At 42.7% G+C, this 20,697-nt stretch overlaps 1 protein-coding gene across 4 annotated transcripts in view; it reads right to left on the bottom strand.

Moving 5' to 3' along the window:
* ABL2 (ABL proto-oncogene 2, non-receptor tyrosine kinase) overlaps nt 1-9,232 on the bottom strand; it is a 109,508-nt gene extending 100,276 nt beyond the window's left edge. For all 4 annotated transcript variants that reach the window (XM_044267319.1, XM_044267322.1, XM_044267321.1 and 1 more), the window contains exon 1: nt 8,830-9,232. In XM_044267319.1, the coding sequence (XP_044123254.1) occupies nt 8,830-8,986 (157 nt within the window). In that variant the 5' untranslated portion in view covers nt 8,987-9,232. The remainder of the gene's footprint in view (nt 1-8,829) is intronic.
* Nucleotides 9,233-20,697: the final 11,465 nt, after the last annotated feature.

Here is a 20,697-nt window from a genome sequence, read left to right as displayed (position 1 = left end):
GTATTTAACAAACTCCCCACAAAGTTTGAGAACTATTCTATAAAATCTGGTGAAGACTCTACAGTGAACTCCAAATTCATCTATTCCAAAAGAAATCTGTTAACACTGACAAGGTTAACGTTCTCAAATATTCTGAAATCTCCTATGTGTAGTATATGATAAAAAGCACATCTGACTCACAAAATCAATATAAAAGTCCTACTAAAACATGCTTTTAAAAAGAAATTTTACAATGAGAGGTAAAAATAATGCAGGGAAGCACAAAAAGGTCTCAAAGGATATCAGATGAAGGAAGTTATATTATGAAGTCATTAAACATTAACCAGAAAACAAATGTGCCAGCTCAGAATGAGGTCTCTACCTAAACATTACATTTGCATTGGCCTGTGTTTCTGGTTCACCTTCTCCGAGGGGGTGGGGGGAAACATTCCTATAAAAAGAGTCAGTGAGGGCGCCTGGGTGGCTCAGTGGGTTAAAGCCTCTGCCTTCGGCTCAGGTCATGATCCCAGGTCCTGGAATCGAGCCCCGCATCAGGCTCTCTGCTCAGCAGGGAGCCTGCTTCCTCCCCTCTCTCTCTCTCTGCCTCCCTCTCTGCATACTTGTGATTTCTCTCTCTGTCAAATAAATAAAATCTTTAAAAAAAAAAAAAAAAAAAAAGTCAGTGAAAAAGAACCCTGGGCTATGCATCCTCTGACTGACACCCAGCCCCTAAGACAAATCATTCTAAGAGAATAACACTTAAAACACTAATTCAGGGGCGCCTGGGTGGCTCAGTGGGTTAGGGCCTCTGTCTTCGGCTCAGGTTCTGGAATCGAGCCCTACATCGGGCTCTCTGACCGGCAGGGAGCCTTCCTCCGCTCTCTCTGCCTGCCTCTCTGCCTACTTGTGATTTCTGTCTGTCAAATAAATAAATAAAATCTTTTAAAAAAATAAAATAAAACACTAATTCAGGGGCGCCTGGGTGGGTTAAGCCTCTGCCTTCGGCCCAGATCATGATCTCAGGGTCCTGGGATCCAGCCCTGCATCAAGCTCCCTGCTCGGTGTGAAGTCTCCTCCCTCTCCCTCTGTTGCTCCCCCTGCTCATAGTCTCTCTCTCTCTCAAGTAAATAAACCAAATCGTAAAAAATAAAAAAATAAATATATGTGCACCCCTATGTTTACTGCAGCATCATGTACAGTAGCCAAGATATGGAAGCAGCCCAAGTGTCCAACCACAGATGAATGGATAAATATGTGGTGTACACACACACACACACACACACCCAATTATAGTATTACTCAAGATGAGATCTTGCCATTTGCGACAACATGGATGGACCTGGAGGATATTATGTTGGTGAAAAACAAATACGATATGATTTCACTTACATATAGAATCTAAAAAACAAACGAATGAACAAGAAGAAGAATCAGACCTATAAACAAAAAACTGATGGTTGCCAGAGCAGAAGTAGTGAGGGGGAAGGATGAGAAAATAGGTGAAAGGGTGTGGGAGATACAGGCTTCCAGTTATGGACGTTACAGGAATAAAAAGCACAGCATGGGAAATATATTCACTGGTCCTGTCATAGTGCTGTACGGTGACAGATGGTAGTTACACATGTGGTGAGCATAGCATAATGTATATCATTGTTGAATCTCTATGTTGTACTCCTGAAACTAATGTAACATTGTGTACTAACTATAATTCAAATTGGAAGAAAGGAAAAAAAGGGGGTAACATTTACTTTCAGAGAAAGTAAGGCCTAATGTGAATTCAGGTCCCCAAAATTTCCCTACCTTTTTTTTTTCTTTTTAAAGATTTTATTTATTTGACAAAGAGAGAGAAATCACAAGTAGGAAGAGAGGCAGGCAGAGAGAGAGTGGGGAGGAAGCAGGCTCCCTGCGGAGCAGAGAGCCCGACATGGGGCTCAATCCCAGGACCCTGGGATCATGACCTAGGCCGAAGGCAGAGGCTTTAACCCACTGAGCCACCCAGGCGCCCCTTCCCTACCTTTTTGATGCTTTCTCAAAGTCAAGAGTCACCTCAGAGGAAAAAAAAACTCGGAGAAAATAGAGACTTAAAATGTAAGTGGTAAGACAATGCTATGCTTTAGCATGCCCTCAAAATGACAACAGCAGTGTTTTATTTACAAAACATGTTCACATACAACTGACACAATCTCTACAACCATCTCAAAATAAATAACAACACTCCTACTTATCGAGTACTTAGTACATAATTTTATGAAGCTGGAAGCTATAACTCTTTAGCAATGTCAGAAGACGAGATGTGAATGCAATTCTACTTCTAAAACCCATGTTCTCTAAATCTCTTCACTAGAGCAAAATTTGGAGGCAAAGCCATGAGTTTCAGGTCCATAATTTATGGACCTTATGTGACCTTAGGAAGTCATTTAATTCCTTTAACTCCTCACCATCTATAAAACGGGAAGATCAATACCTGCCCCTACCTATTTCAAAGTAAACAGAATAGTTTTAAAGAGCGAATGAAATTGGGACGCCTGGGTGGCTCAGTGGGTTAAGTCGCTGCCTTCAGCTCAGGTCATGATCCCAAGGTCCTGGGATCGAGTCCCGAGCCTGCTTCTCTCACTGCCTCTGCCTGCCTCTCTGCCTGCTTGCGTATACTCTCTCTCTCTATCTCTGGCATATAAATAAAAAAATCTTTAAAAAAAAAAAAAAAGATCGAATGAAATAAAGGACACAAAATGTCTTCATAAACTCTAAAGATATGTACACAAATATAATTATCATCATTATTCCTGATTTTGGTAAAGAATGGACAGGAGAAAAGAGAACAGTGAAAGGGGGTTGCAGGATGGTTTCGTTTGGCTCTGCCTTCTTTTTAAGCATGCTAAAGACCTTTAAGAAGGATCTTCAGACTTCATAATTTACCTAGGACCTTACTGTCAACTGGGCTGTGAGAACAGAAATCTGTATTATTTTGTCACTTTGCTCTAAGTACAGACACAGTTATATATTTGTACCTTCTGCACACTTTAATGTTAATAAAAATGTAACGGCTTATTTCTTTTTTTTTAAAGATTTTATTTATTTATTTGACAGAGAGAAATCACAAGTAGATGGAGAGGCAGGCAGAGAGAGAGAGAGAGAGAGGGAAGCAGGCTCCCTGCTGAGGAGAGAGCCCGATGCGGGACTCGATCCCAGGACCCTGAGATCATGACCTGAGCCGAAGGCAGCGGCTTAACCCACTGAGCCACCCAGGCGCCCCAGGCTTATTTCTTTTTAAAAGTTTAGTTTCTCATAAGAATCAGTGACCATGGAGCACCTGGATGGCTCAGTTGGTTAAGCATCTGCCTTTGGCTCAGGTCATGGTCCCAGGGTCCTGGGATGGAGATCCATTTCAGGCTCCCTGCTCAGCAGGAAGAAGCAGAGTTTTCCCTCTAACTCTCACCCCAACTTGTTCTCTCTCATTCATTCTCTCAAATAAATAAATAAATAAAATCTTTTGGTTGGGGGGAGAGAAGAAAAGAAGAATCAGTGATCACACTGGGGTGCCTGGCCGGCTCAGTCAGAAGAATATGCAACTCTTGATCTTAGAGCCCTGATTTCAAGCCCCACACTGGGTGTAGAAATTACTTAAAGTTAAAAAAAAAAAAGGGGCGCCTGGGTGGCTCAGTGGGTTAAGCCACTGCCTTTGGCTCAGGTCCTGATCTCAGGATCCTGGGATCGAGTCCCGCGTCGGGCTCTCTGCTCAGCAGGGAGCCTGCTTCTCTCTCTCTCTCTGCCTGCCTCTCTGCCTACTTGTGATCTCTGTCTGTCAAATAAATAAATAAAATCTTTAAAAAAAAAAAAAATTAGTGACCTATACTGTACGAGGCCACCAAAACTACAATTAAAATTCTCTTGCAACAGCCTTCCTATTCTTTTCTACAGTACCATTTTCAACCTGGGGTGCCCACATCTTTCATTCTGCAAAGATTAAAACATGAAGTATAGATCCAAAATAAACAAATAAGTAAATAAGTCCATTTAAAATGATGAAATTGATTTAAGAGGAGTTTATTCAAAACTTCATAATTTAAGGTTCATTTTTAGTAGTACTTTCAGCAAATGAGAGAAGCTGAAGTGAAATCACTCAACTGTTGCAAGGTCTGTCAGTTATAAAAAAAAGAAGTATTAACCCCAGATTACTAGTGACAGAACAGGAACTCACCAAAAAGGTTCAATAGCTGAGTTCAGAGAAGTCATACAGCACTCACTCCTTTCATACCAAAGCCAGCCCTATTATTTTTATTCCTTCTCAATTATTTTCATAAAAATCACTTCTGGAGGGGCACCTGGGTGGCTCAGTGGATTAAGCCACTGCCTTCAGCTCAGGTCATGATCTCAGGGTCCTGTGATCGAGTCCCGCATCAGGCTCTCTGTTCAGCAGGGAGACTGCTTCCCCCCGCTCCCCGCCCCTGCCTGACTCTCTGCCCACTGGTGATCTCTCTCTCTCTGTGTCAAACAAATAAAATCTTTAAAAAAAAAAATCCTTCTGGAGAAGCAAATTATTATAACTTTCCCATATATTAACAATAAAAAATACTATGTCTTTCTACAGAAGAAAAATCATGGACTCAAACCCACTTCTATAACATCTATACATTTTTACTGATTAACTACAAACAATTATTTGACCTGTATCTAAACCCACATGTAAGCTCAAAAGTCTGCCAGACCTAATAATTTCCTATATGAAATTATGTGCTAATATCTCAATTCTGAAACTCAAGACCACTATTTGTACACTATTTCCAGGATTCAGATTTTTTTATGTAAATGTCAAATGACAGGTTCAGAAGCTTTAGAATCTGACTCATTTAGTCATTCAATTCAGAATCTACCAGGTTTTTGTTGTTGTTGTTGTTTTAATTTTATTTATTTCAGAGAGAGTGAGCAAGAGACAGAGGGAGATCACAGGAACAGGGCAGAGGGCTGAGCAGGGAGTGGGACTCCCAGGACCACTGAGCCCATGACCTGAGCCCAAGGCAGACGCTTAACCAGCAGAGCCACCCAGGGACCCTTCTACATTTTCCTAAGCAGCAGTTCTCAACTAGGAGCAAATTTGCTAAAATGTCCCCTGGAGTGAGGTGGGGAACAATGTTTGGAAACATTTCTGGTTGTCACAACTGGAGGCAAGGGTTGCCAGAAGAGGTTCTACTGGCATCTAGTGAGTAGAGGCCAGGATACTGCTAAACATCCTACAAACCATAGGACACCCCTCCCCCCAACAAGGAACTATCCATCCCAAAATATCTACAGTGCTAAGGCTGAGACACTGACCTATAGAAAAGTTTATGAACACTTTGGAGCACCTGGGCAGCTCAGCCGGTTCAACATCTGCTTTCAGCTTAGATCATGATCCTGGAGCCCCAAGATCAAGCCCCTCAACAGGCTCTATGCTCAGCGGGGAGTCTGCTTCTCTCTCTGCTCCTCACCCTGCTTGTGCACCCACAGGTGCTCTTTCTCTCTGTCACACTCTTTCTCTCTCAAATAAAGTAAAATCTTAAAAAAAAAAAAAAAAGTACCAGAATATTTTTTTAAAAGTTTATAAACACTCATCTGTCTAGAAGTAGTACTAGAAGTAAATAAAGTAATCTTTATTTCCTATATTATCTACTAATGACAGTCTTTTCTTACTCAACTTCAGCAACAAACTTACCCTGTCCCATCCTTTTGATCTGCTTCTGACTTCCAAAATTGTTGATAGAGGGGCGCCTGGGTGGCTCAGTGGGTTAAAGCCTCTGCCTTCATTCAGCTCAGGTCATGATCCCAAGATCCTGAGATCGAGCCCCGCATTGGGCTCTCTGCTTAGTGGGGAGCCTGCTTCCTCCTCTCTTTCCCTCTGCCTGCCTCTCTGCCTGCTTGTGATCTCTCTCCGTGTCAAAATTGTTGATAGAACAATTATAACTTAAGCCAATTTCAAAACTTCATAGTCTCTGACTCACCCCTAAAAATATACTATTTTTATAATAGTAGTGGTAGTAATCGCAGCAGTTAACGATATCAGCTCTTACTATTGGTCAGGCAATTAGTGCCTTATGAATATTAACTAATTTAGTCTTGGTACTATTATTAATGGTGCTCTTATCCCCGTTTTACCAATGGAGTCCAAGGCATAAAAAGTTAAGTAACTTGCCCAGAATCACACAAATAAACAGGTGAGGCAGGTTTCAAATCCAGGCAGAATGGCCACAGAGTTCATGCCCTTAATAAATACTCCAAAGTGATCTCTCTTCTTTCATCCTCTATACTGAATTATGAAGTCCTTCAAGTTCTATAAGGGACAGCAACATTCCCAGAGCCCAGTTAGGTAACAGGTAGTCAAAAAAACTTTTGTTCATGGAATGAAATATCCCTCAAACTTACTCCTATTTCCTTTGCCTCCACTTAAGGCCAGTCTTTCAGCATTACACACCTGGGTTTGTTGATATATCCTATGAATCAGCCAATCATGTAAACTGATATAAACTCCTCTGCCACATTTTCCAACACCCGGGCCCAATCAAACATATCCAAAGCTTTCTTGCCATCACTTCAATTAGAATCATAAAATCTTAAGAGTCAGAAGGTACCTCAGGGATCATCCAATCCTACATTTTGCAGATAAAGAAACCTAAAGATGGCAAGTAACTAAGTCACACAGCCAGGTGGAGCCAGGACCAGAACTTGATTCCTGCAGTTTTTGCTCTAGGATTGACTCCTGCAGAACTTGCTTCATTCCCAACAGATGTCTTCTCACCACCCCACCAAGAAATCATGTTTATTCCCACTGTTTATACTCAAGTTGTCTCTCCTGCCCAGCCTGCCCTCTTTTTCTTGCTCCATAGATCCAAATCCTTCCATCCTTCAAAATCTCTTGCTATTCTGTTCTTTATGACATTCCTCCTCCTCAGAAAAGTTTGTCTTCAATAAGGCGCTGGAGGAAGAAAATCACTGTTGCCCGCTGGGCCAAGTTTAATGCATTCTAACACTTACCATAAAGCTAGGCTACTTGGATGATATTCCTTGAAAGCGTGCCATCCATTCCTCCATTGTTCTAGGAAGTCACTTTAATAAAGACTAACTCACATATAACACCTTCATAAAATGCGCATATATATGAAAGAGAAGCTCACTCACATCTTTAACAGTAGACATGTAACACCTAAATAGCCCCCAAATCACTTGTTACCTTCTCCATATAGAAACAACTCAGCATATTCACAAAGTCCAAATCCAGAGCTCTTTGATACAACTCAGCTGGCAGCCACAGTTCCTTGGGATCATGGCTCTCTGCATACTACCATCTATCATTACTTCCTCCCAAACTCCCATTTCTAACAAATACTTCACACTTCTTTTTCTTCCTCCTCTTCTGTACATTGTGCAATTTGGACACCCTCTTTTATTCTTTATTATTAGTGAAACGTGTTTGCTACCCCTCATCCAACCTCAACTATCCAGTCCTTTGTATAATAAGTCATATCCATCTCTTCAGCCTAAGGTCGTATGGTATTCCAACCCCATGAAGGTCAATTTGTTTTTCCCCCTCCCCACTCTTCCTTCCTCTAGAAAACTGGTCCCAAAAGTAGTGTGGGTGCAGCTCAGAGGAAGCACAAAAAGATCTACTTGACTGCAGGAAAAAAAAAATATTGGAATTCTCATTACAGGGGCACCTGGGTGGCTCAGTGGGTTAAGCCTCTGCCTTCGGCTCAGGTCATGATCTCAGGGTCCTGGGATCGAGCCCCACATCGGTCTCTCTGCTCAGCAGGGAGCCTGCTTCCCTCTCTCCCTCTGCCTGACTCTGCCTACTTGTGATCTCTTTCTCTTTGTCAAATAAATGAATAAATAAAATTAAAAAAAAAAAACCTCTCATTATACTTATTGTTTTCATCTCATCCCTTCCTAAATTCTGTTTCTGAGTGCATGTATAAGTTACATAATATATTGGTACAACAGAACAAGTACATATATAATTAACGATAACAAATTCTTGGGAGTGTGTGCTCTTTTACCGATAAGAGGATATGATCAAAAGAGTTGGGAGACAACCATTCTAAAAACACCTTGATAATGAGGTCAAAGTAATAGGTCCCAAACTATACAGAAGATTTATGTACATATGCACACACTGTAGGAAAAAAACTCTTGTGCATATCCAAAGTCCTAACCATGCCCACCAACCTCTAACCCCTGCCGGGTTCTCAGAATCACGTCCTACTCAAAAGAGAACGTAGGACAGTCTGGCAACGCCTTTCACTTCCAGTCTGGGCTGGGGGGTGGAAATCCCAAAAGCGCTGAGATACTACCCTTATCTTTGCCTTATCAGAGTATTTCAAGTCACTGCTCACTATTCTGACACTGTTCACAGTCTGACTTATACGTGTGTATACTTTATACGCCACCAGCTCCAGAGATTCAGTTCCTATTTCCAAATCCCTCGAGGCACAACCGGTTCCCTTCGCTAACGACCGATTTACACTAACACCTACTGGACTGAGCTCACACCTCCCAGCATCCTTGCCTCCCCAGGGGATACTACCCACCGTCTTCCCCGAGCCACACAGTGTGCCCCAGGGTAGAGACAGTCCATCCACCGCCCCTCAGACCACTTCTCTTCCCTTCTCCGCCCCCAGGAGCTGCCAGCCAGGCTGGAGACGGGAGGGGGGAGGGGTGTGACTCGCCTCCCGCGACTGGCCCAGATGGCAGCGGATTCCGCCCCCACTCTCAGGCACCCAGCCACCCCTAGACCCCTTAGAGCTGCCTGTCTCCTTCCCACCCCGCCCCAACCCCACCCCCGGCCTCCCCCACGCCCTCACACCAGCTCCCACACACACTCACCATGCTGGGTGAAGATATTGAAGCCGGCCTCTGTGGTGCGCCCCGCCAGGTCCCGCCTGCGGCCGGAGGGCCTGGCTGCACTGCTGACCCGGATCCCGCGAGGTTGCGGCTGCTGAAGCCCCGGAGCCTCCCCAACGCGGCCCACCTGCTGCCCCATCCCTGCGCTCGCGTACTCCCGCGCCCCCGCCGACCCCAGGTCACATTCCTACTCGGCTTCGGCCTCAGGCTCCCGGCGCTGCTCCGGCCTCTCCTTCCCAGCCCAGGCCCCGGCCCCGAGCGGTAGGGCCGTCGGCGGTTCCGCACGCGGACTCCTCAAAGCAGCCGCCGCGCTGCCTCTCGGCGACTCACAGATTCTCCTTCTCGCTCCTCCCGCGGCTCCGCGCCCCCAACGCCGCCGCCGCTGCCGCCGCCATCTTTAAACCACCGAGCGCTGGGAGAGCGTGGGACAGAGCGTCTCCCGCCCCCCACCCGACCAGTCACCTCCGCTACTCGGAGGGAGGGCTTCCCGGCGGCCCCGCCCCGGCCCCACCCCGCCCGCGCCGCCCCCGCCTCCTCGCGGGGTGGGTCCCCCCGCTGCCCACCGCGTCGGCCAGTCCACCGCTCCTTCGGGTCTTCCGGTCCCTGGGTGTCTTCGCGCCACCTGGGCCTCCCAGGTCTGAGTTCGTCCTAGCCGACCCCTCCCAGCTCCGGCTCTACATTGCTACCTACCGCCTTTTGGAGCTGGACGGTCTAAAGCCTTCCTTGTCCCACCTCCACTTGTCAAATGAGTCCGTTGCGCTGAGCCCCCCAGGTAGCTCTGCTAAAGAGCAGGCACAGTTGATAAAGGAAAGCACAAGGCATTTGCTGCTTGCCATCCAGGTGAGGATCCCTGAAACGCCCAGGAGAATCCCTTCCAACTCCATTGTCAGCAGCAGGCCTAGAGTCGAAGATTATACAAAATGTACAGGAAGGTAGTAAAAAGGTACATTATTATTTTATTGTAATTTTTTGAAATTATTTCATGATGTTAAATTGCAGTCGCCTCCGTTGTCTGTACTCTGCCGTCTCCTTGGAGAAGCAGTTGTGGCCCCATTCCTCATATTACCATGAATTTCTCTTGACCTCCTTCACCGTCTAACCATACCTGTGTTTCTGTTACCCTTACAATTTTTTTTTTCTTTTTAAAGATTTTATTTATTTATTTGAGAGAGAGAGAGTGTGAGAGAGAGCATGAGCGAGGAGAAGGTCAGAGAGCGAAGCAGACTCCCCATGGAGCTGGGAGCCCGATGTGGGACTCGATCCCGGGACTCCAGGATCACGCCCTGAGCCGAAGGCAGTCGTCCAACCAACTGCGCCACCCAGGCGTCCCTACCCTTACAATTCTTGACAGTAAAGCTAATCTTCGCACTGGTGTGATTTATATACAGTGCTCGTGGTCAGGTCTTCTTTCAATGACAAAGGGGAAAAGAAAATTTCTCTTTGACCCTGCTTCTGAGTCAGATCTTACTCATCATTAATTTATATTGCCTAAAGAGAGTGACGCCAACAGCTGTTTTTTATACATGCACACACACATATATATGTACAAATATTCACTAATCATTGCCCCTTTGCACATTCTGCATCTTAATACTGACCCAGTTTTTTTTTTTTTAATTCTCAAGGAACTTCATAGCTATCCTCTTAGTATTCCTTTCACTCCCTTATTTCCCTGATAAGTATCAGTTATTACAGGTAACACACTGAAAACTTGCTTAAAATTAAAGCAGACATTGCAAAGAAGCAACAAAACACCCACTGGGAAAATAGGTTTGGGGGAAAGGTGGATGCAGCTCTTTTTTTTTTTTTTTAAGATTTTATTTATTTTATTTGACAGATAGAGATCACAAGTAGGCAGAGAGGCAGGCAGAGAGAGAGGGAGGAGGAAGCAGGCTCCCTGCTGAGCAGAGAGCCCGATGCAGGACCCTGGGATCACCACCCGAGCCAAAGGCAGAGGCTTTAACTCACTGAGCCACCCAGGCGCCCCGATGCAGCTCTTTTTTACACATCTTTCATAGAACTAGGGTGCTCTTAGATGAACCATTCACTGACATTGATACTACTATCAGAGCGCTATGGAATTATTCCATTACTATCCAGGGTGTAACCAGAAAATCTGAAACCGCCCCCCTCCAAAAATGGGAACAGAAATACTATGCTTTGGCACTAGATAGAATATAAATTTTCCATTTGGATCAAAGTTTTCCTGCCATTAAAATATTTTTTTCCTTTTAATTCCCAAGTGTTTGCAACTACTAGGGGAAAATCGTTTACAAGGGATAGAGGTTATCATAGAACTAGAACTTGGTTTGTTACTTGGTTTTTATTATCTGAAAGAATTTCTTTTTTTTAAAGATTTTATTTATTTATTTTTCAGAGAGAGAGGGAGAGAGAGCGAGCACAGGCAGACAGATAGGCAGGCAGAGGCAGAGGGAGAAGCAGGCTCCCTGACGAGCAAGGAGCCCGATGCGGGACTCGATCCCAGGACACTGGGATCATGACCTGAGCCGAAGGCAGCTGCTTAACCAACTGAGCCACCCAGGCGTCCCTCTGAAAGAATATTAATTTGAGGATAACAGTCTGGCTTCTCTGCTAATTCACACATGGTATGTAATAGATCAATATTAGGATAGTAGTTAAGTCCAGGGACTCAGAAGCCAGACTGAGTTAAAAACTAGGCTCTGATACTTATTAGGTATTTGCTCCTGGGCAAATATTTAACCTTCTGTGTGTCAGTTCTTTTATCCATGAAGCAATGGTTATAACAATAATACCTATAGGGCTGTTGTTAGAATTAAATTGGTTAACATTAAAAAATAATAATAAATAAATAAATAAATTGGTTAACATGAAGCTCTTAAAACAGTATTTGACATTTAATGAGTGTCATAGAAGTATTAGTTCAAAAAAATTAATGTTTTCAGAAGTCCATCAGATTTTCCAAGCCTAATTTTTTCAAGTGGTACAACTTAAATTATGGAACAAGTGCTACAGTATTTATTCAGGTGAGCCCCCCTTCCACTTGCCACCAGCTAACAAAAAAACACCAATCAACCAATTAAAACATGTAGAATCAAATAGCACTTTATTAGTCATTCCTACATGGTTATGCACACATGGACTGTATTATGTAATCCATTATAATTATATCACATATATTATATATATATCAAGATAAATGTGAGATATATATATATATCATGGACTATAATCCATGATTATTCCTACATGATTATGCACACATGGACTATATTATATAATTCTTATTTTGCATATGAGGATTCCTCTACCATTGATTCTTAGGATCCTTTCTAGACTAAAGCAAATACTCTGTAAGGGGAGATTAGGATATATGCATTATCTTGTAGATATTTTCCATTCTTTCATTTTCAAAGTGAATTGGGAACTTTAAGAATGGGAATTTTATAGGGGCACCTGGGTGGCTCAGTGGGTTAAAGCCTCTGCCTTCAGCTCAGGTCATGATCCCAGGGTCCTGGAATCGAGCCCCACATCAGGCTCTCTGCTCAGCAGGAAGCCTGCTTCCTCCTCTCTCTCTGCCTGCCTCTCTGCCTACTTGTGATCTCTGTCTGTCAAATAAATAAATAAACAAAATCTTTAAAAAAAAAAAGAATGGGAACTTTATAGACTAGGTAGAAACATTTCATTAGGCATGGGAAATTATTTCATCTCAATATAACCAAAGCAAGATGACTTACCTGAGGACAACATTTAAACAATCCCAAGTAGTATCATCTCAAATTGAACTGAGGGGCAGCTGTGAGCTCCAGGCAGGGGCAGAAACCAGATGAAAAAAAAGTAGCGGGGGATGATACACAATAGCCCAGGGACAACCTCAACAAACCGATAGCCCGGGTCTGGCATGGAAGAGCAGACAGACCCATCACCAACATTAACAAGGCACACGGAAGACATAGATGCTTATCATCTTTACCTTCCCTGTAGTAGGAGCAATACCACTATTTCCAGAAGCAAGGGACTTGTGAGCAATGCTCCCTTTCTTCACCACTCTGCGTTTCCAGGCTATCATCACACTCTTAAACTGTCTTTCATATCTACTTCTTTCTCTACCTCTGTATGAACACCGTGTTCATTTAGACTTGGGTCATATCTGCTAGATTCTTCTGCTATTATAAGCCTTTCCTTCCTAAATTCCTGACCTTTAGTACCAAGCAACTCACTAAGACAAAAATATTTCTTCCTTTCATCACTTGGACAATGTTTCCCCTGCCCTTCATTATGTGCAATGCCCAAATTTTTCACCTGTTTCAAAATTATTTTCCAGAACATCCTGGATTATAATTGTTTAAGGTATGTCATCTCTTGGTCCTCAAACCCCCACCCCTCCTACGGCATGCATGGGTGTTTCCTCCAATTCGTTTATTTCATGATGTTTTCTTTCTTAGTTATGACTTTTGCAATAATCATATTCTCCCCAATATGGCTCCCAAGTGACTCCTCTTATAGTACTCGGGATTCTATTCGGATCCTGCCTCCTTCGTAAGAGAATCCCAGACACATCCACAGATGCTTAATTTCCCTGGATTCTACCAGTCCATACCTAAAACAACCACAGCTGGTAACAATTCTCTGCCTTAACATTCAATTACCTTCCTCTAACGTAATTGGAGGGAGGGGAGTGTTGCAATGCTGCACTGATCCCTGTGCATTTTGATCCCTGCATCTCCAGGCTGGTAAATTTGTTTAATTTTGACATGGGACTCAGCATCACAGGGTTGTAAAGAGCCTTCGAGGTCACCTAGGCTAATCTGGAATTCCCTTGACAGTAACTTCAGTGACGGAACTCATTTATTTCGAGGAGTTCTTTTGTTTCTGTTTTTGTTTTTTTTTTTTTTAAACTTTTTTTTTTTTAAATATTTTTTATTTATTTATTTGACAGAGAGAGATCACAAGCAGGCAGAGAGGCAGGCAGAGAGAGAGGAGGAAGCAGGCTCCCTGCTGAGCAGAGAGCCCAATGCGGGCCTGGATCCCAGGACCCTGAGATCATGACCTGAGCCGAAGGCAGCGGCTTAACCCACTGAGCCACCCAGGCGCCCTTGTTTTTGTTTTTTAAGAGAGAGTCAGGGGCACCTGGGTGGCTCAGTCTGTTGAGTGTCTGTCTTTGGCTCAATCCTGGGATTGAGCCCAGTGGGTATCTGGTTCCCTGCTCAATGGGGAGCCTGCTTCTCCCTCTTTCTGCCCCTACTCATGCTCTCTCTCTCTATCTCAAATAAATACGTAAAATCTTTTAAAAATAAAACAGAGAGGGGTGCCTGGGTGGCTCAGTGGGTTAAAGCCTCTGCCTTCGGCTCAGGTCATGATCTCAGGGTCTTGGGATCGAGTCCTGCATTGGGCTTTTTGCTCAGTGGGGAGCCTGCTTCCCTTCCTCTCTCTCTGCCTGCCTCTCTGACTGCTTGTGATCTCTGCCTGTCAAATAAATAAATAAAGTCTTTTAAAAATGATAAAATAAAAAATAAAAATAAAACAGAGAGCAGGCAGAGGGGGATAGAGAAGAAGCCTCTCAGTGAAACAGGGAGCCAGATGCCCGTTGGGCTTAGTCCCTGAACTCTGAGATCATGACCTGAGCTGAAGGCAGACACTCAGCCAACTGAGAAACCCAGGCTAAGGAGTTCTGATTGCTAAAAAGTTCATCCTAAAGATAAACTGACACCTGCCTCCTTGAAACTTCTACCTGTTTCACCCTGGTCCTAGTTCTACCCAGTAGCTGAACAAAACAAATCTAACCTTTCTTCTACACAACCACCCTTCAAATATTTGAGAACTGTCATGTGACCCCAAATCTTCTTTTACTACTTGTGTACGTGTAGATGCTTGTTTAGTTATGTTTATCTCTGTTTATATTATCTACATGAGCTAAAAATATTTAGGTAGATAAATTGGAAGAAAAAAATGTCATTTTATACGTAGCCTTTTTCTTTTTCTCCCCAGCTTTATTGAAATGTAATTGACATACAACATGCGGTTTAAGTTGTACAACGTGGTGACTTGATACACATATTTTGCAAAATGATTACCACCGTTGCTTTAGTAAACACCTCCACCACATCATATAATAACCATTCTGTTTTTGTGGTGAGAACATTTAAAATCTACTCTTATAGCAATTCCCAAGTATATAATACAGTATTATTAGGTATAATCACCATGCTGTACATTAGATCCCCAGAGCTTATCCCCAAATTAGATGTTTGTATCCTTTGGCCAACATCTCTCCATTTCCCCCACCCCACCCCTGCTAACCATTCTAGTTTCTGTTTCTATGAGTTTAGCTTTTTTATTTTTATTTCATTATTTCTCAAAGGTTTTATTTTTAAGTAATCTCTATACCCAACACAGGGCTCGAACTCACAACCCCTAAATCAAGGACTGAGCCATTGAGTACCTCGAGTTTGAGTTTTTTAGATTCCACACTGCAGTGACACACAGTATTTGTCCTTGTCTGTCTGACTTATTTCATTTAGCACAATGCCCTCAAGGTCAATATGTGTTGTTGCAAATGAAGGATCTTATCTTTCTCATGGCTGAATGATATTCCTGTGTGTGCGCGCGCGTGCATGTGTGTGCGTATCACATCCTTTTTATCCATTCCTTTTAAGCTGTTTGTGCATGCTGTACTTTAGATTTATTTATATGTGGTTTGTCTCTGCATTGTTCTTGTATTAAATCTTTAAAGGCCTGTACAGTGCCAAATACAGTTCCATTTATAGATCGATATTTTAAAAGTTTTTTTGGATGACAATAAAGAGGTGGAGGATTCTTATCTGGATGGGATAGAGTAAGTCATTCTCTTTGAAGATAAGGAGTTGAATTAAATGACCTCTTGTTTTTTTAGCCCCAAGGGTCTATGATTCAATATTTCTTTGATTAAAAAACTTTATTATTTATTAAAGATACTCTTTCAAACAATTAGCAAAATGCTATATAAAATGTTACAAGTTGAAGTAATAGCATCTATTCATTGTAAATTAATAACTTAGTACTCACTCCTTTTCTGTGGTAACAATGACAAGCTGACTAAACAATCCATTTGACGTAGCCCATCAGTAAATGTAGAGTAGTAGAACTGGGCCTAGTTTGTAATTTATGTGTCACTATACACATTGTTTCCATTAGATCCTGGATCCCAAGACCCTGAGATCATGATCTGAGCCAAAGGCAGATGCTCAACTGCTCATACACTTTGTTAATTTTTTTCAAGATTTTATTTATTTGAGAGAGAGAGACAGACATAGCAGCAGAGATAGCAAGAGAGAGCACAAGAGGGAGAAGCAGGCCCCCCACCAAGCAGGGAGCCTGACTCAGGGCTCAATCCCAGCACCCCGGGATCATGCCCTAACACAAAGGCAGACACTTAACCAGCTGAGCCACCCAGGTGACCCTACATACATGTTGCTTCAATTGCATAACAAACCATCCCCAAACCTAGGGCTTAAAAGGACAGTGATTTATTACTCCTTGCAATTCTACAGATGGCTGGACAGTTCTGCTGAGGGCACCTCAGCTCACTCATGTGACAGCATTTGGAGGAAGGGTCAGCTGAGCTGGAAGGTTCACAATGGCCTCATTCACATATCTGGCAGTTGGTGCTGCTGTCAGTTCAAGCATCTCGGTTCTCCTCCATCTGGCCTCTCATGGGCTGAACTGTGCCCTCCCCCAAATTCATAGGTTGAAGCTTATGACTCTATTTGAAGATAGGATCTTTAAAGAGGTGATTAAGTTAAGATAAGGTCATTGTGGGGCACCTGGGTGGCTCAGTGGGTTAAGCCTCTGCCTTCCGCTCAGGTCATGATCCCAAGCTCCTGGGATCAAGCCCGGAAGCAGGTTCCCCGCGGAGCAGAGAGCTTGATTCAGGCTCTCTGCTCCGCGGGGAACCTGCTTCCTCCTCTCTCTGCCTGCCTCTCTGCCTACTTGTGATCTCTCTCTCTCTGTCAAATAAATAAATAAAAATCTTTAAATAAAAGATAATAATAATAATAATGAGGTCATTAGGGTGACCCTATTCCAATATGACCAGTGTTCTTATAAGAAGAGGAAGTTGAGACACAACCCACACCGGAGAAGATCACATGAAGACTTGGAGAGAGAAGATGGCTATCTACACAAGGAGAGGTCTTGGAAGAAACCAACCCTACTGAAATCTTCATCTCATATTTCCAGTCTCCTGAACTTTGACAAAATTCATGTCCGTTGTTTAACTCGCCCAGTCTGAAGTACTTTGTTATGGCAACACTAGCAAACTGAGACAATCTAACCTTAGGGAATCAGAGGTGAATTGGTTTGCTAGGGCTGCCGTAACAACACACCACCGCCACGGTGACTTACACGACAGAAATTCGTTTTCTCACAGTTCGGCAGCCTGGAAGTCTGAGGCCACAATGTCAGCAGGGCTTATTCTGAAGGCTGTGAGAAAGAATCTGTTCTCTGTCTGTCTCCTAGCTCCTGGCAATTTGCTGGTGATCTCTGGTGTGGAGAAGCAGCATCCAATCTCTGCCTATCTTCACAAGTTTGCTGCTCTTTCTGTCTAAATTTCCCCCCATTTGGGAGTGCCTGGGTGGCTCATTTGGTTAAGCATCTATCTTCCACTCAGGTCATGATCCCAGAGTCCTGGGATCAGGTCCCACATTGGGCTCCCTGCTCAGCGGGGAGCCTACTTCTCCCTTTACCTCTGTCTACTGCTCTGCCTACTTGTGATCTCTCTCTACCTTTCTGTCAGATAAATAAATAAAATCAAATAAATAATCAAATCAAATAAATAAAAATAAAATAAAATAAAATAATATCTATATCTATAAATAAATAAATAAATAAATAAATTTCCCCCCCTTTTAAGGACCTCAGTCCTATTGGATTAGGGCCTATCCTAATGACCTGATTTCAACCTGACTGCCTCCCTACAGACTCTATCTCCAAATACATTCACATTGTGAGGTACTGGGAGTGAAGATTTCAACACGCAAACTTTGGAGAAAATATTCAACCCCTAACACAGAGCTTCCTCATAGCATGGTGGCTGGTCTCAGGATTCTAAGACAGCAAGAGTGGAAGCTGCAAGATCTTTTGAGGCTTAGACTCCAAGACTCTGAAAACACCCTTTCTACCACATTCCATTAATCAAAGTAAGTCACAAAACCAGCCCAGACTTGTAGAATGGGGAAAGAGACCCCATGCCTTAATGGGAAGATTAGCAGAATATTATAGCCATGTTTTCAATCTTCCATGGAGTCTTATCCTTTTTTACAATTAACTCTATGAATGTAGGCTAATCATAAAAGCATAGATTCTCAGAATTGGAAGGGACTGAGGCCAACCTTATTTCCACTAATGCATATATTTCCTCTGCCCCTTTCTTATTCCCATGCTCCCCTTCTCTGTCCATTCTATGGGCTATTCCCACATGAACTCATCAAGCCTCTGTGTCTGAGCTTATGCTGTTACCTCTGCCTCAAAAGTCAATTTCCCCTTCCCTTATTTGCATCTTTTTTTTTTAAAAGATTTTATTTATTTATTCGACAGAGAGAGAACACAAGTAGGCAGAGGCAGGCAGAGAGAGAGAGAGGAGGAAGCAGGCTCCCTGCTGAGCAGAGAGCCTGATGCGGGACTCGATCCCAGGAGCCTGAGATCACGACCTGAGCCGAAGGCAGTGGCTTAACCCACTGAGCCACCCAGGCACCCTATTTGCATCTTTTTTTTTAATTTCCATCTTTTTATTGAAGGATAGTCTTTATATAGGAAAGTGCGCACATATGTGTACTGCTTGACGAGTTTCATAAACAAAACACATCCCTGTCATCAACATCCAAATCCAAAAGCATAACACTAACAGCACCCCAGAAGCACTCTCATGCCCTCTCCCAATCTTTACCCATACCCTCCCACACAACAAAGGTAACAACTATTCTGACTTTAATAGCATACGTTAATTTTTTCATGTTTTTGTGCTTTATATAATGGTAACATACAATATGTAACCTTTTGTGTTTGACACCTTTTCCCCAAAATAGTGTATGTGTGATTCATTTCTATTTTTGTTCATACTTGTAGGTTTTTGTTGTTTTGTTTTGTTTTGTTTTTTAAAGAAAGCTCTAGGTCCAACGTGGAGCTTGAACCCGTGACCCCAAGATCAAAAGTTGCTTGCTCTTCCCACTGAGCCAGCCAGGCACCCAGATATACTTGTAAGTTATTTTCATTGTTGTATAGTATTCCACTATATGAGGCTATGTTATACTTCATTTATCCATTCCACTACTGATGAACTGATTTCATTTGGGGCTCTAATAAATACTGCTGTTATTAATATCCTAGTATGTGTTTTCTGATGACCACAGATAAGTATTTTGTTAGATATTTATCTAGAACTTAGAACTAAGTTAGAACTAGATACTATCTGATATTCCAAAGTGCTTTTACCAATTTATACTTCTGCAAATAGTGTGAAAGAGTCTTAGTTATTCCAGATCATTGTTCACCTCCATCCTGTAAGATTTTAAGCCAGTTTACACTTCTTTTGTTGCCTAACTCCTATTCGTTTTTTTAAAACTCAGCTTAGGAGTCACCTTCTCTAAGAAACCTGACCAACATCCTGGACTAGAAGTCGTTCTCTGGGCCGACAGTCACCATCATCTGTACCCTAGTTGTTTGCTTCTTTGTTTTAAGACCTTATTTATTTGAGAGAGAAAGAGAGAGAGAATGAGTAGAAGTAGGGGGAAGGGCAGAGAGAGAGGAAGAAGCAGACTCCCTGCTGAGCCCAATGTGGGACTTGACCCCAAGACCCTGAGATCATGACCTAGGCCACAGGCAGATGCTTAACCGACTGAGCCACCCAGGTGCCCCCTGTACCCTAGTTTTTAGAAGCTATCTGTTTAGAGTTGTTGAGGTTAGTGTGAAGAATGACCAATAGGCCCATGTTTGAACTGTAACACGTCTTTTGTGAGCAACTTACCAGAATCTATTATTGTATACACTCAGTATATATACATAGTATATCAATTCATACATTCTTTTATCTAATAATTCCTTTTAATTACTTTAAATTACTCTTTAATTACTTTAATTACTCCAAATTACTTTTATAGGTACACAAAGATACATGTTCAAGTACAGTCGCAGTTTGTTTAAAAGATTTTATCTATTTATTTGTCAGAGAGAGAGAAAGAGAGAGAGAGAGACCCCAGAAGCAGCAGGCAGAGAGAGAAGCAGGCTCCCTGCTAAGCAAGGAGCGGGATACAGGACTAGATCCCAAGACCCTGGGACTATGACCTGAGCTGAAGGCAGATGCTTAACCAACTGAGCCCCGCAGGCATCCCACAATATTGTTTTTAATAGTGAAGAATTGAAAGCAACTAACTAACCATATTTTTAATATGGAAATAATTAATGTAATGCCAAGCCCTGGTTTGGTTGGTTGGTTGGTTGGTTGGTTTAAAGAAGGTTGAAATAGGTACATGTGTATGGGCTTAGGAAGATCCAAAGTATATTAGAAAAAAAAAAAAAAAGCAAACAAACACCCCAGCAAGTCACAGAACAATATGAAAGTCTCTTCAGGCACAGTACTGAGGAACAGTTCCCAGAAGAAGGGGGTGTTGTGTTGATAACCAGACCTGCTACCATCTTGTTTGGACAAATTACAGCATTTGCTATTATGTTTATGCCTCCTTCTGAAAACTCTTTCAGTTTCTTTACCTATAATATGAGGCTAATAATAACATCTATCTTCAAGAGTTGGATGAGGAGTTAATATATGTGAAGCTTCTAGAACAGCCACAGGAGATTGGTCTAGGGGTGGTCAGCTGACCCAACTTGACCGATTACAGT

Source organism: Neovison vison, chromosome 10 (genome assembly GCF_020171115.1).
Source record: "Neovison vison isolate M4711 chromosome 10, ASM_NN_V1, whole genome shotgun sequence".
Taxonomy (NCBI): domain Eukaryota; kingdom Metazoa; phylum Chordata; class Mammalia; order Carnivora; family Mustelidae; genus Neogale; species Neogale vison.
The sequence above is the reverse complement of the archived record's forward strand: the minus strand, read 5'-3'. Positions and strand labels throughout refer to the sequence as shown.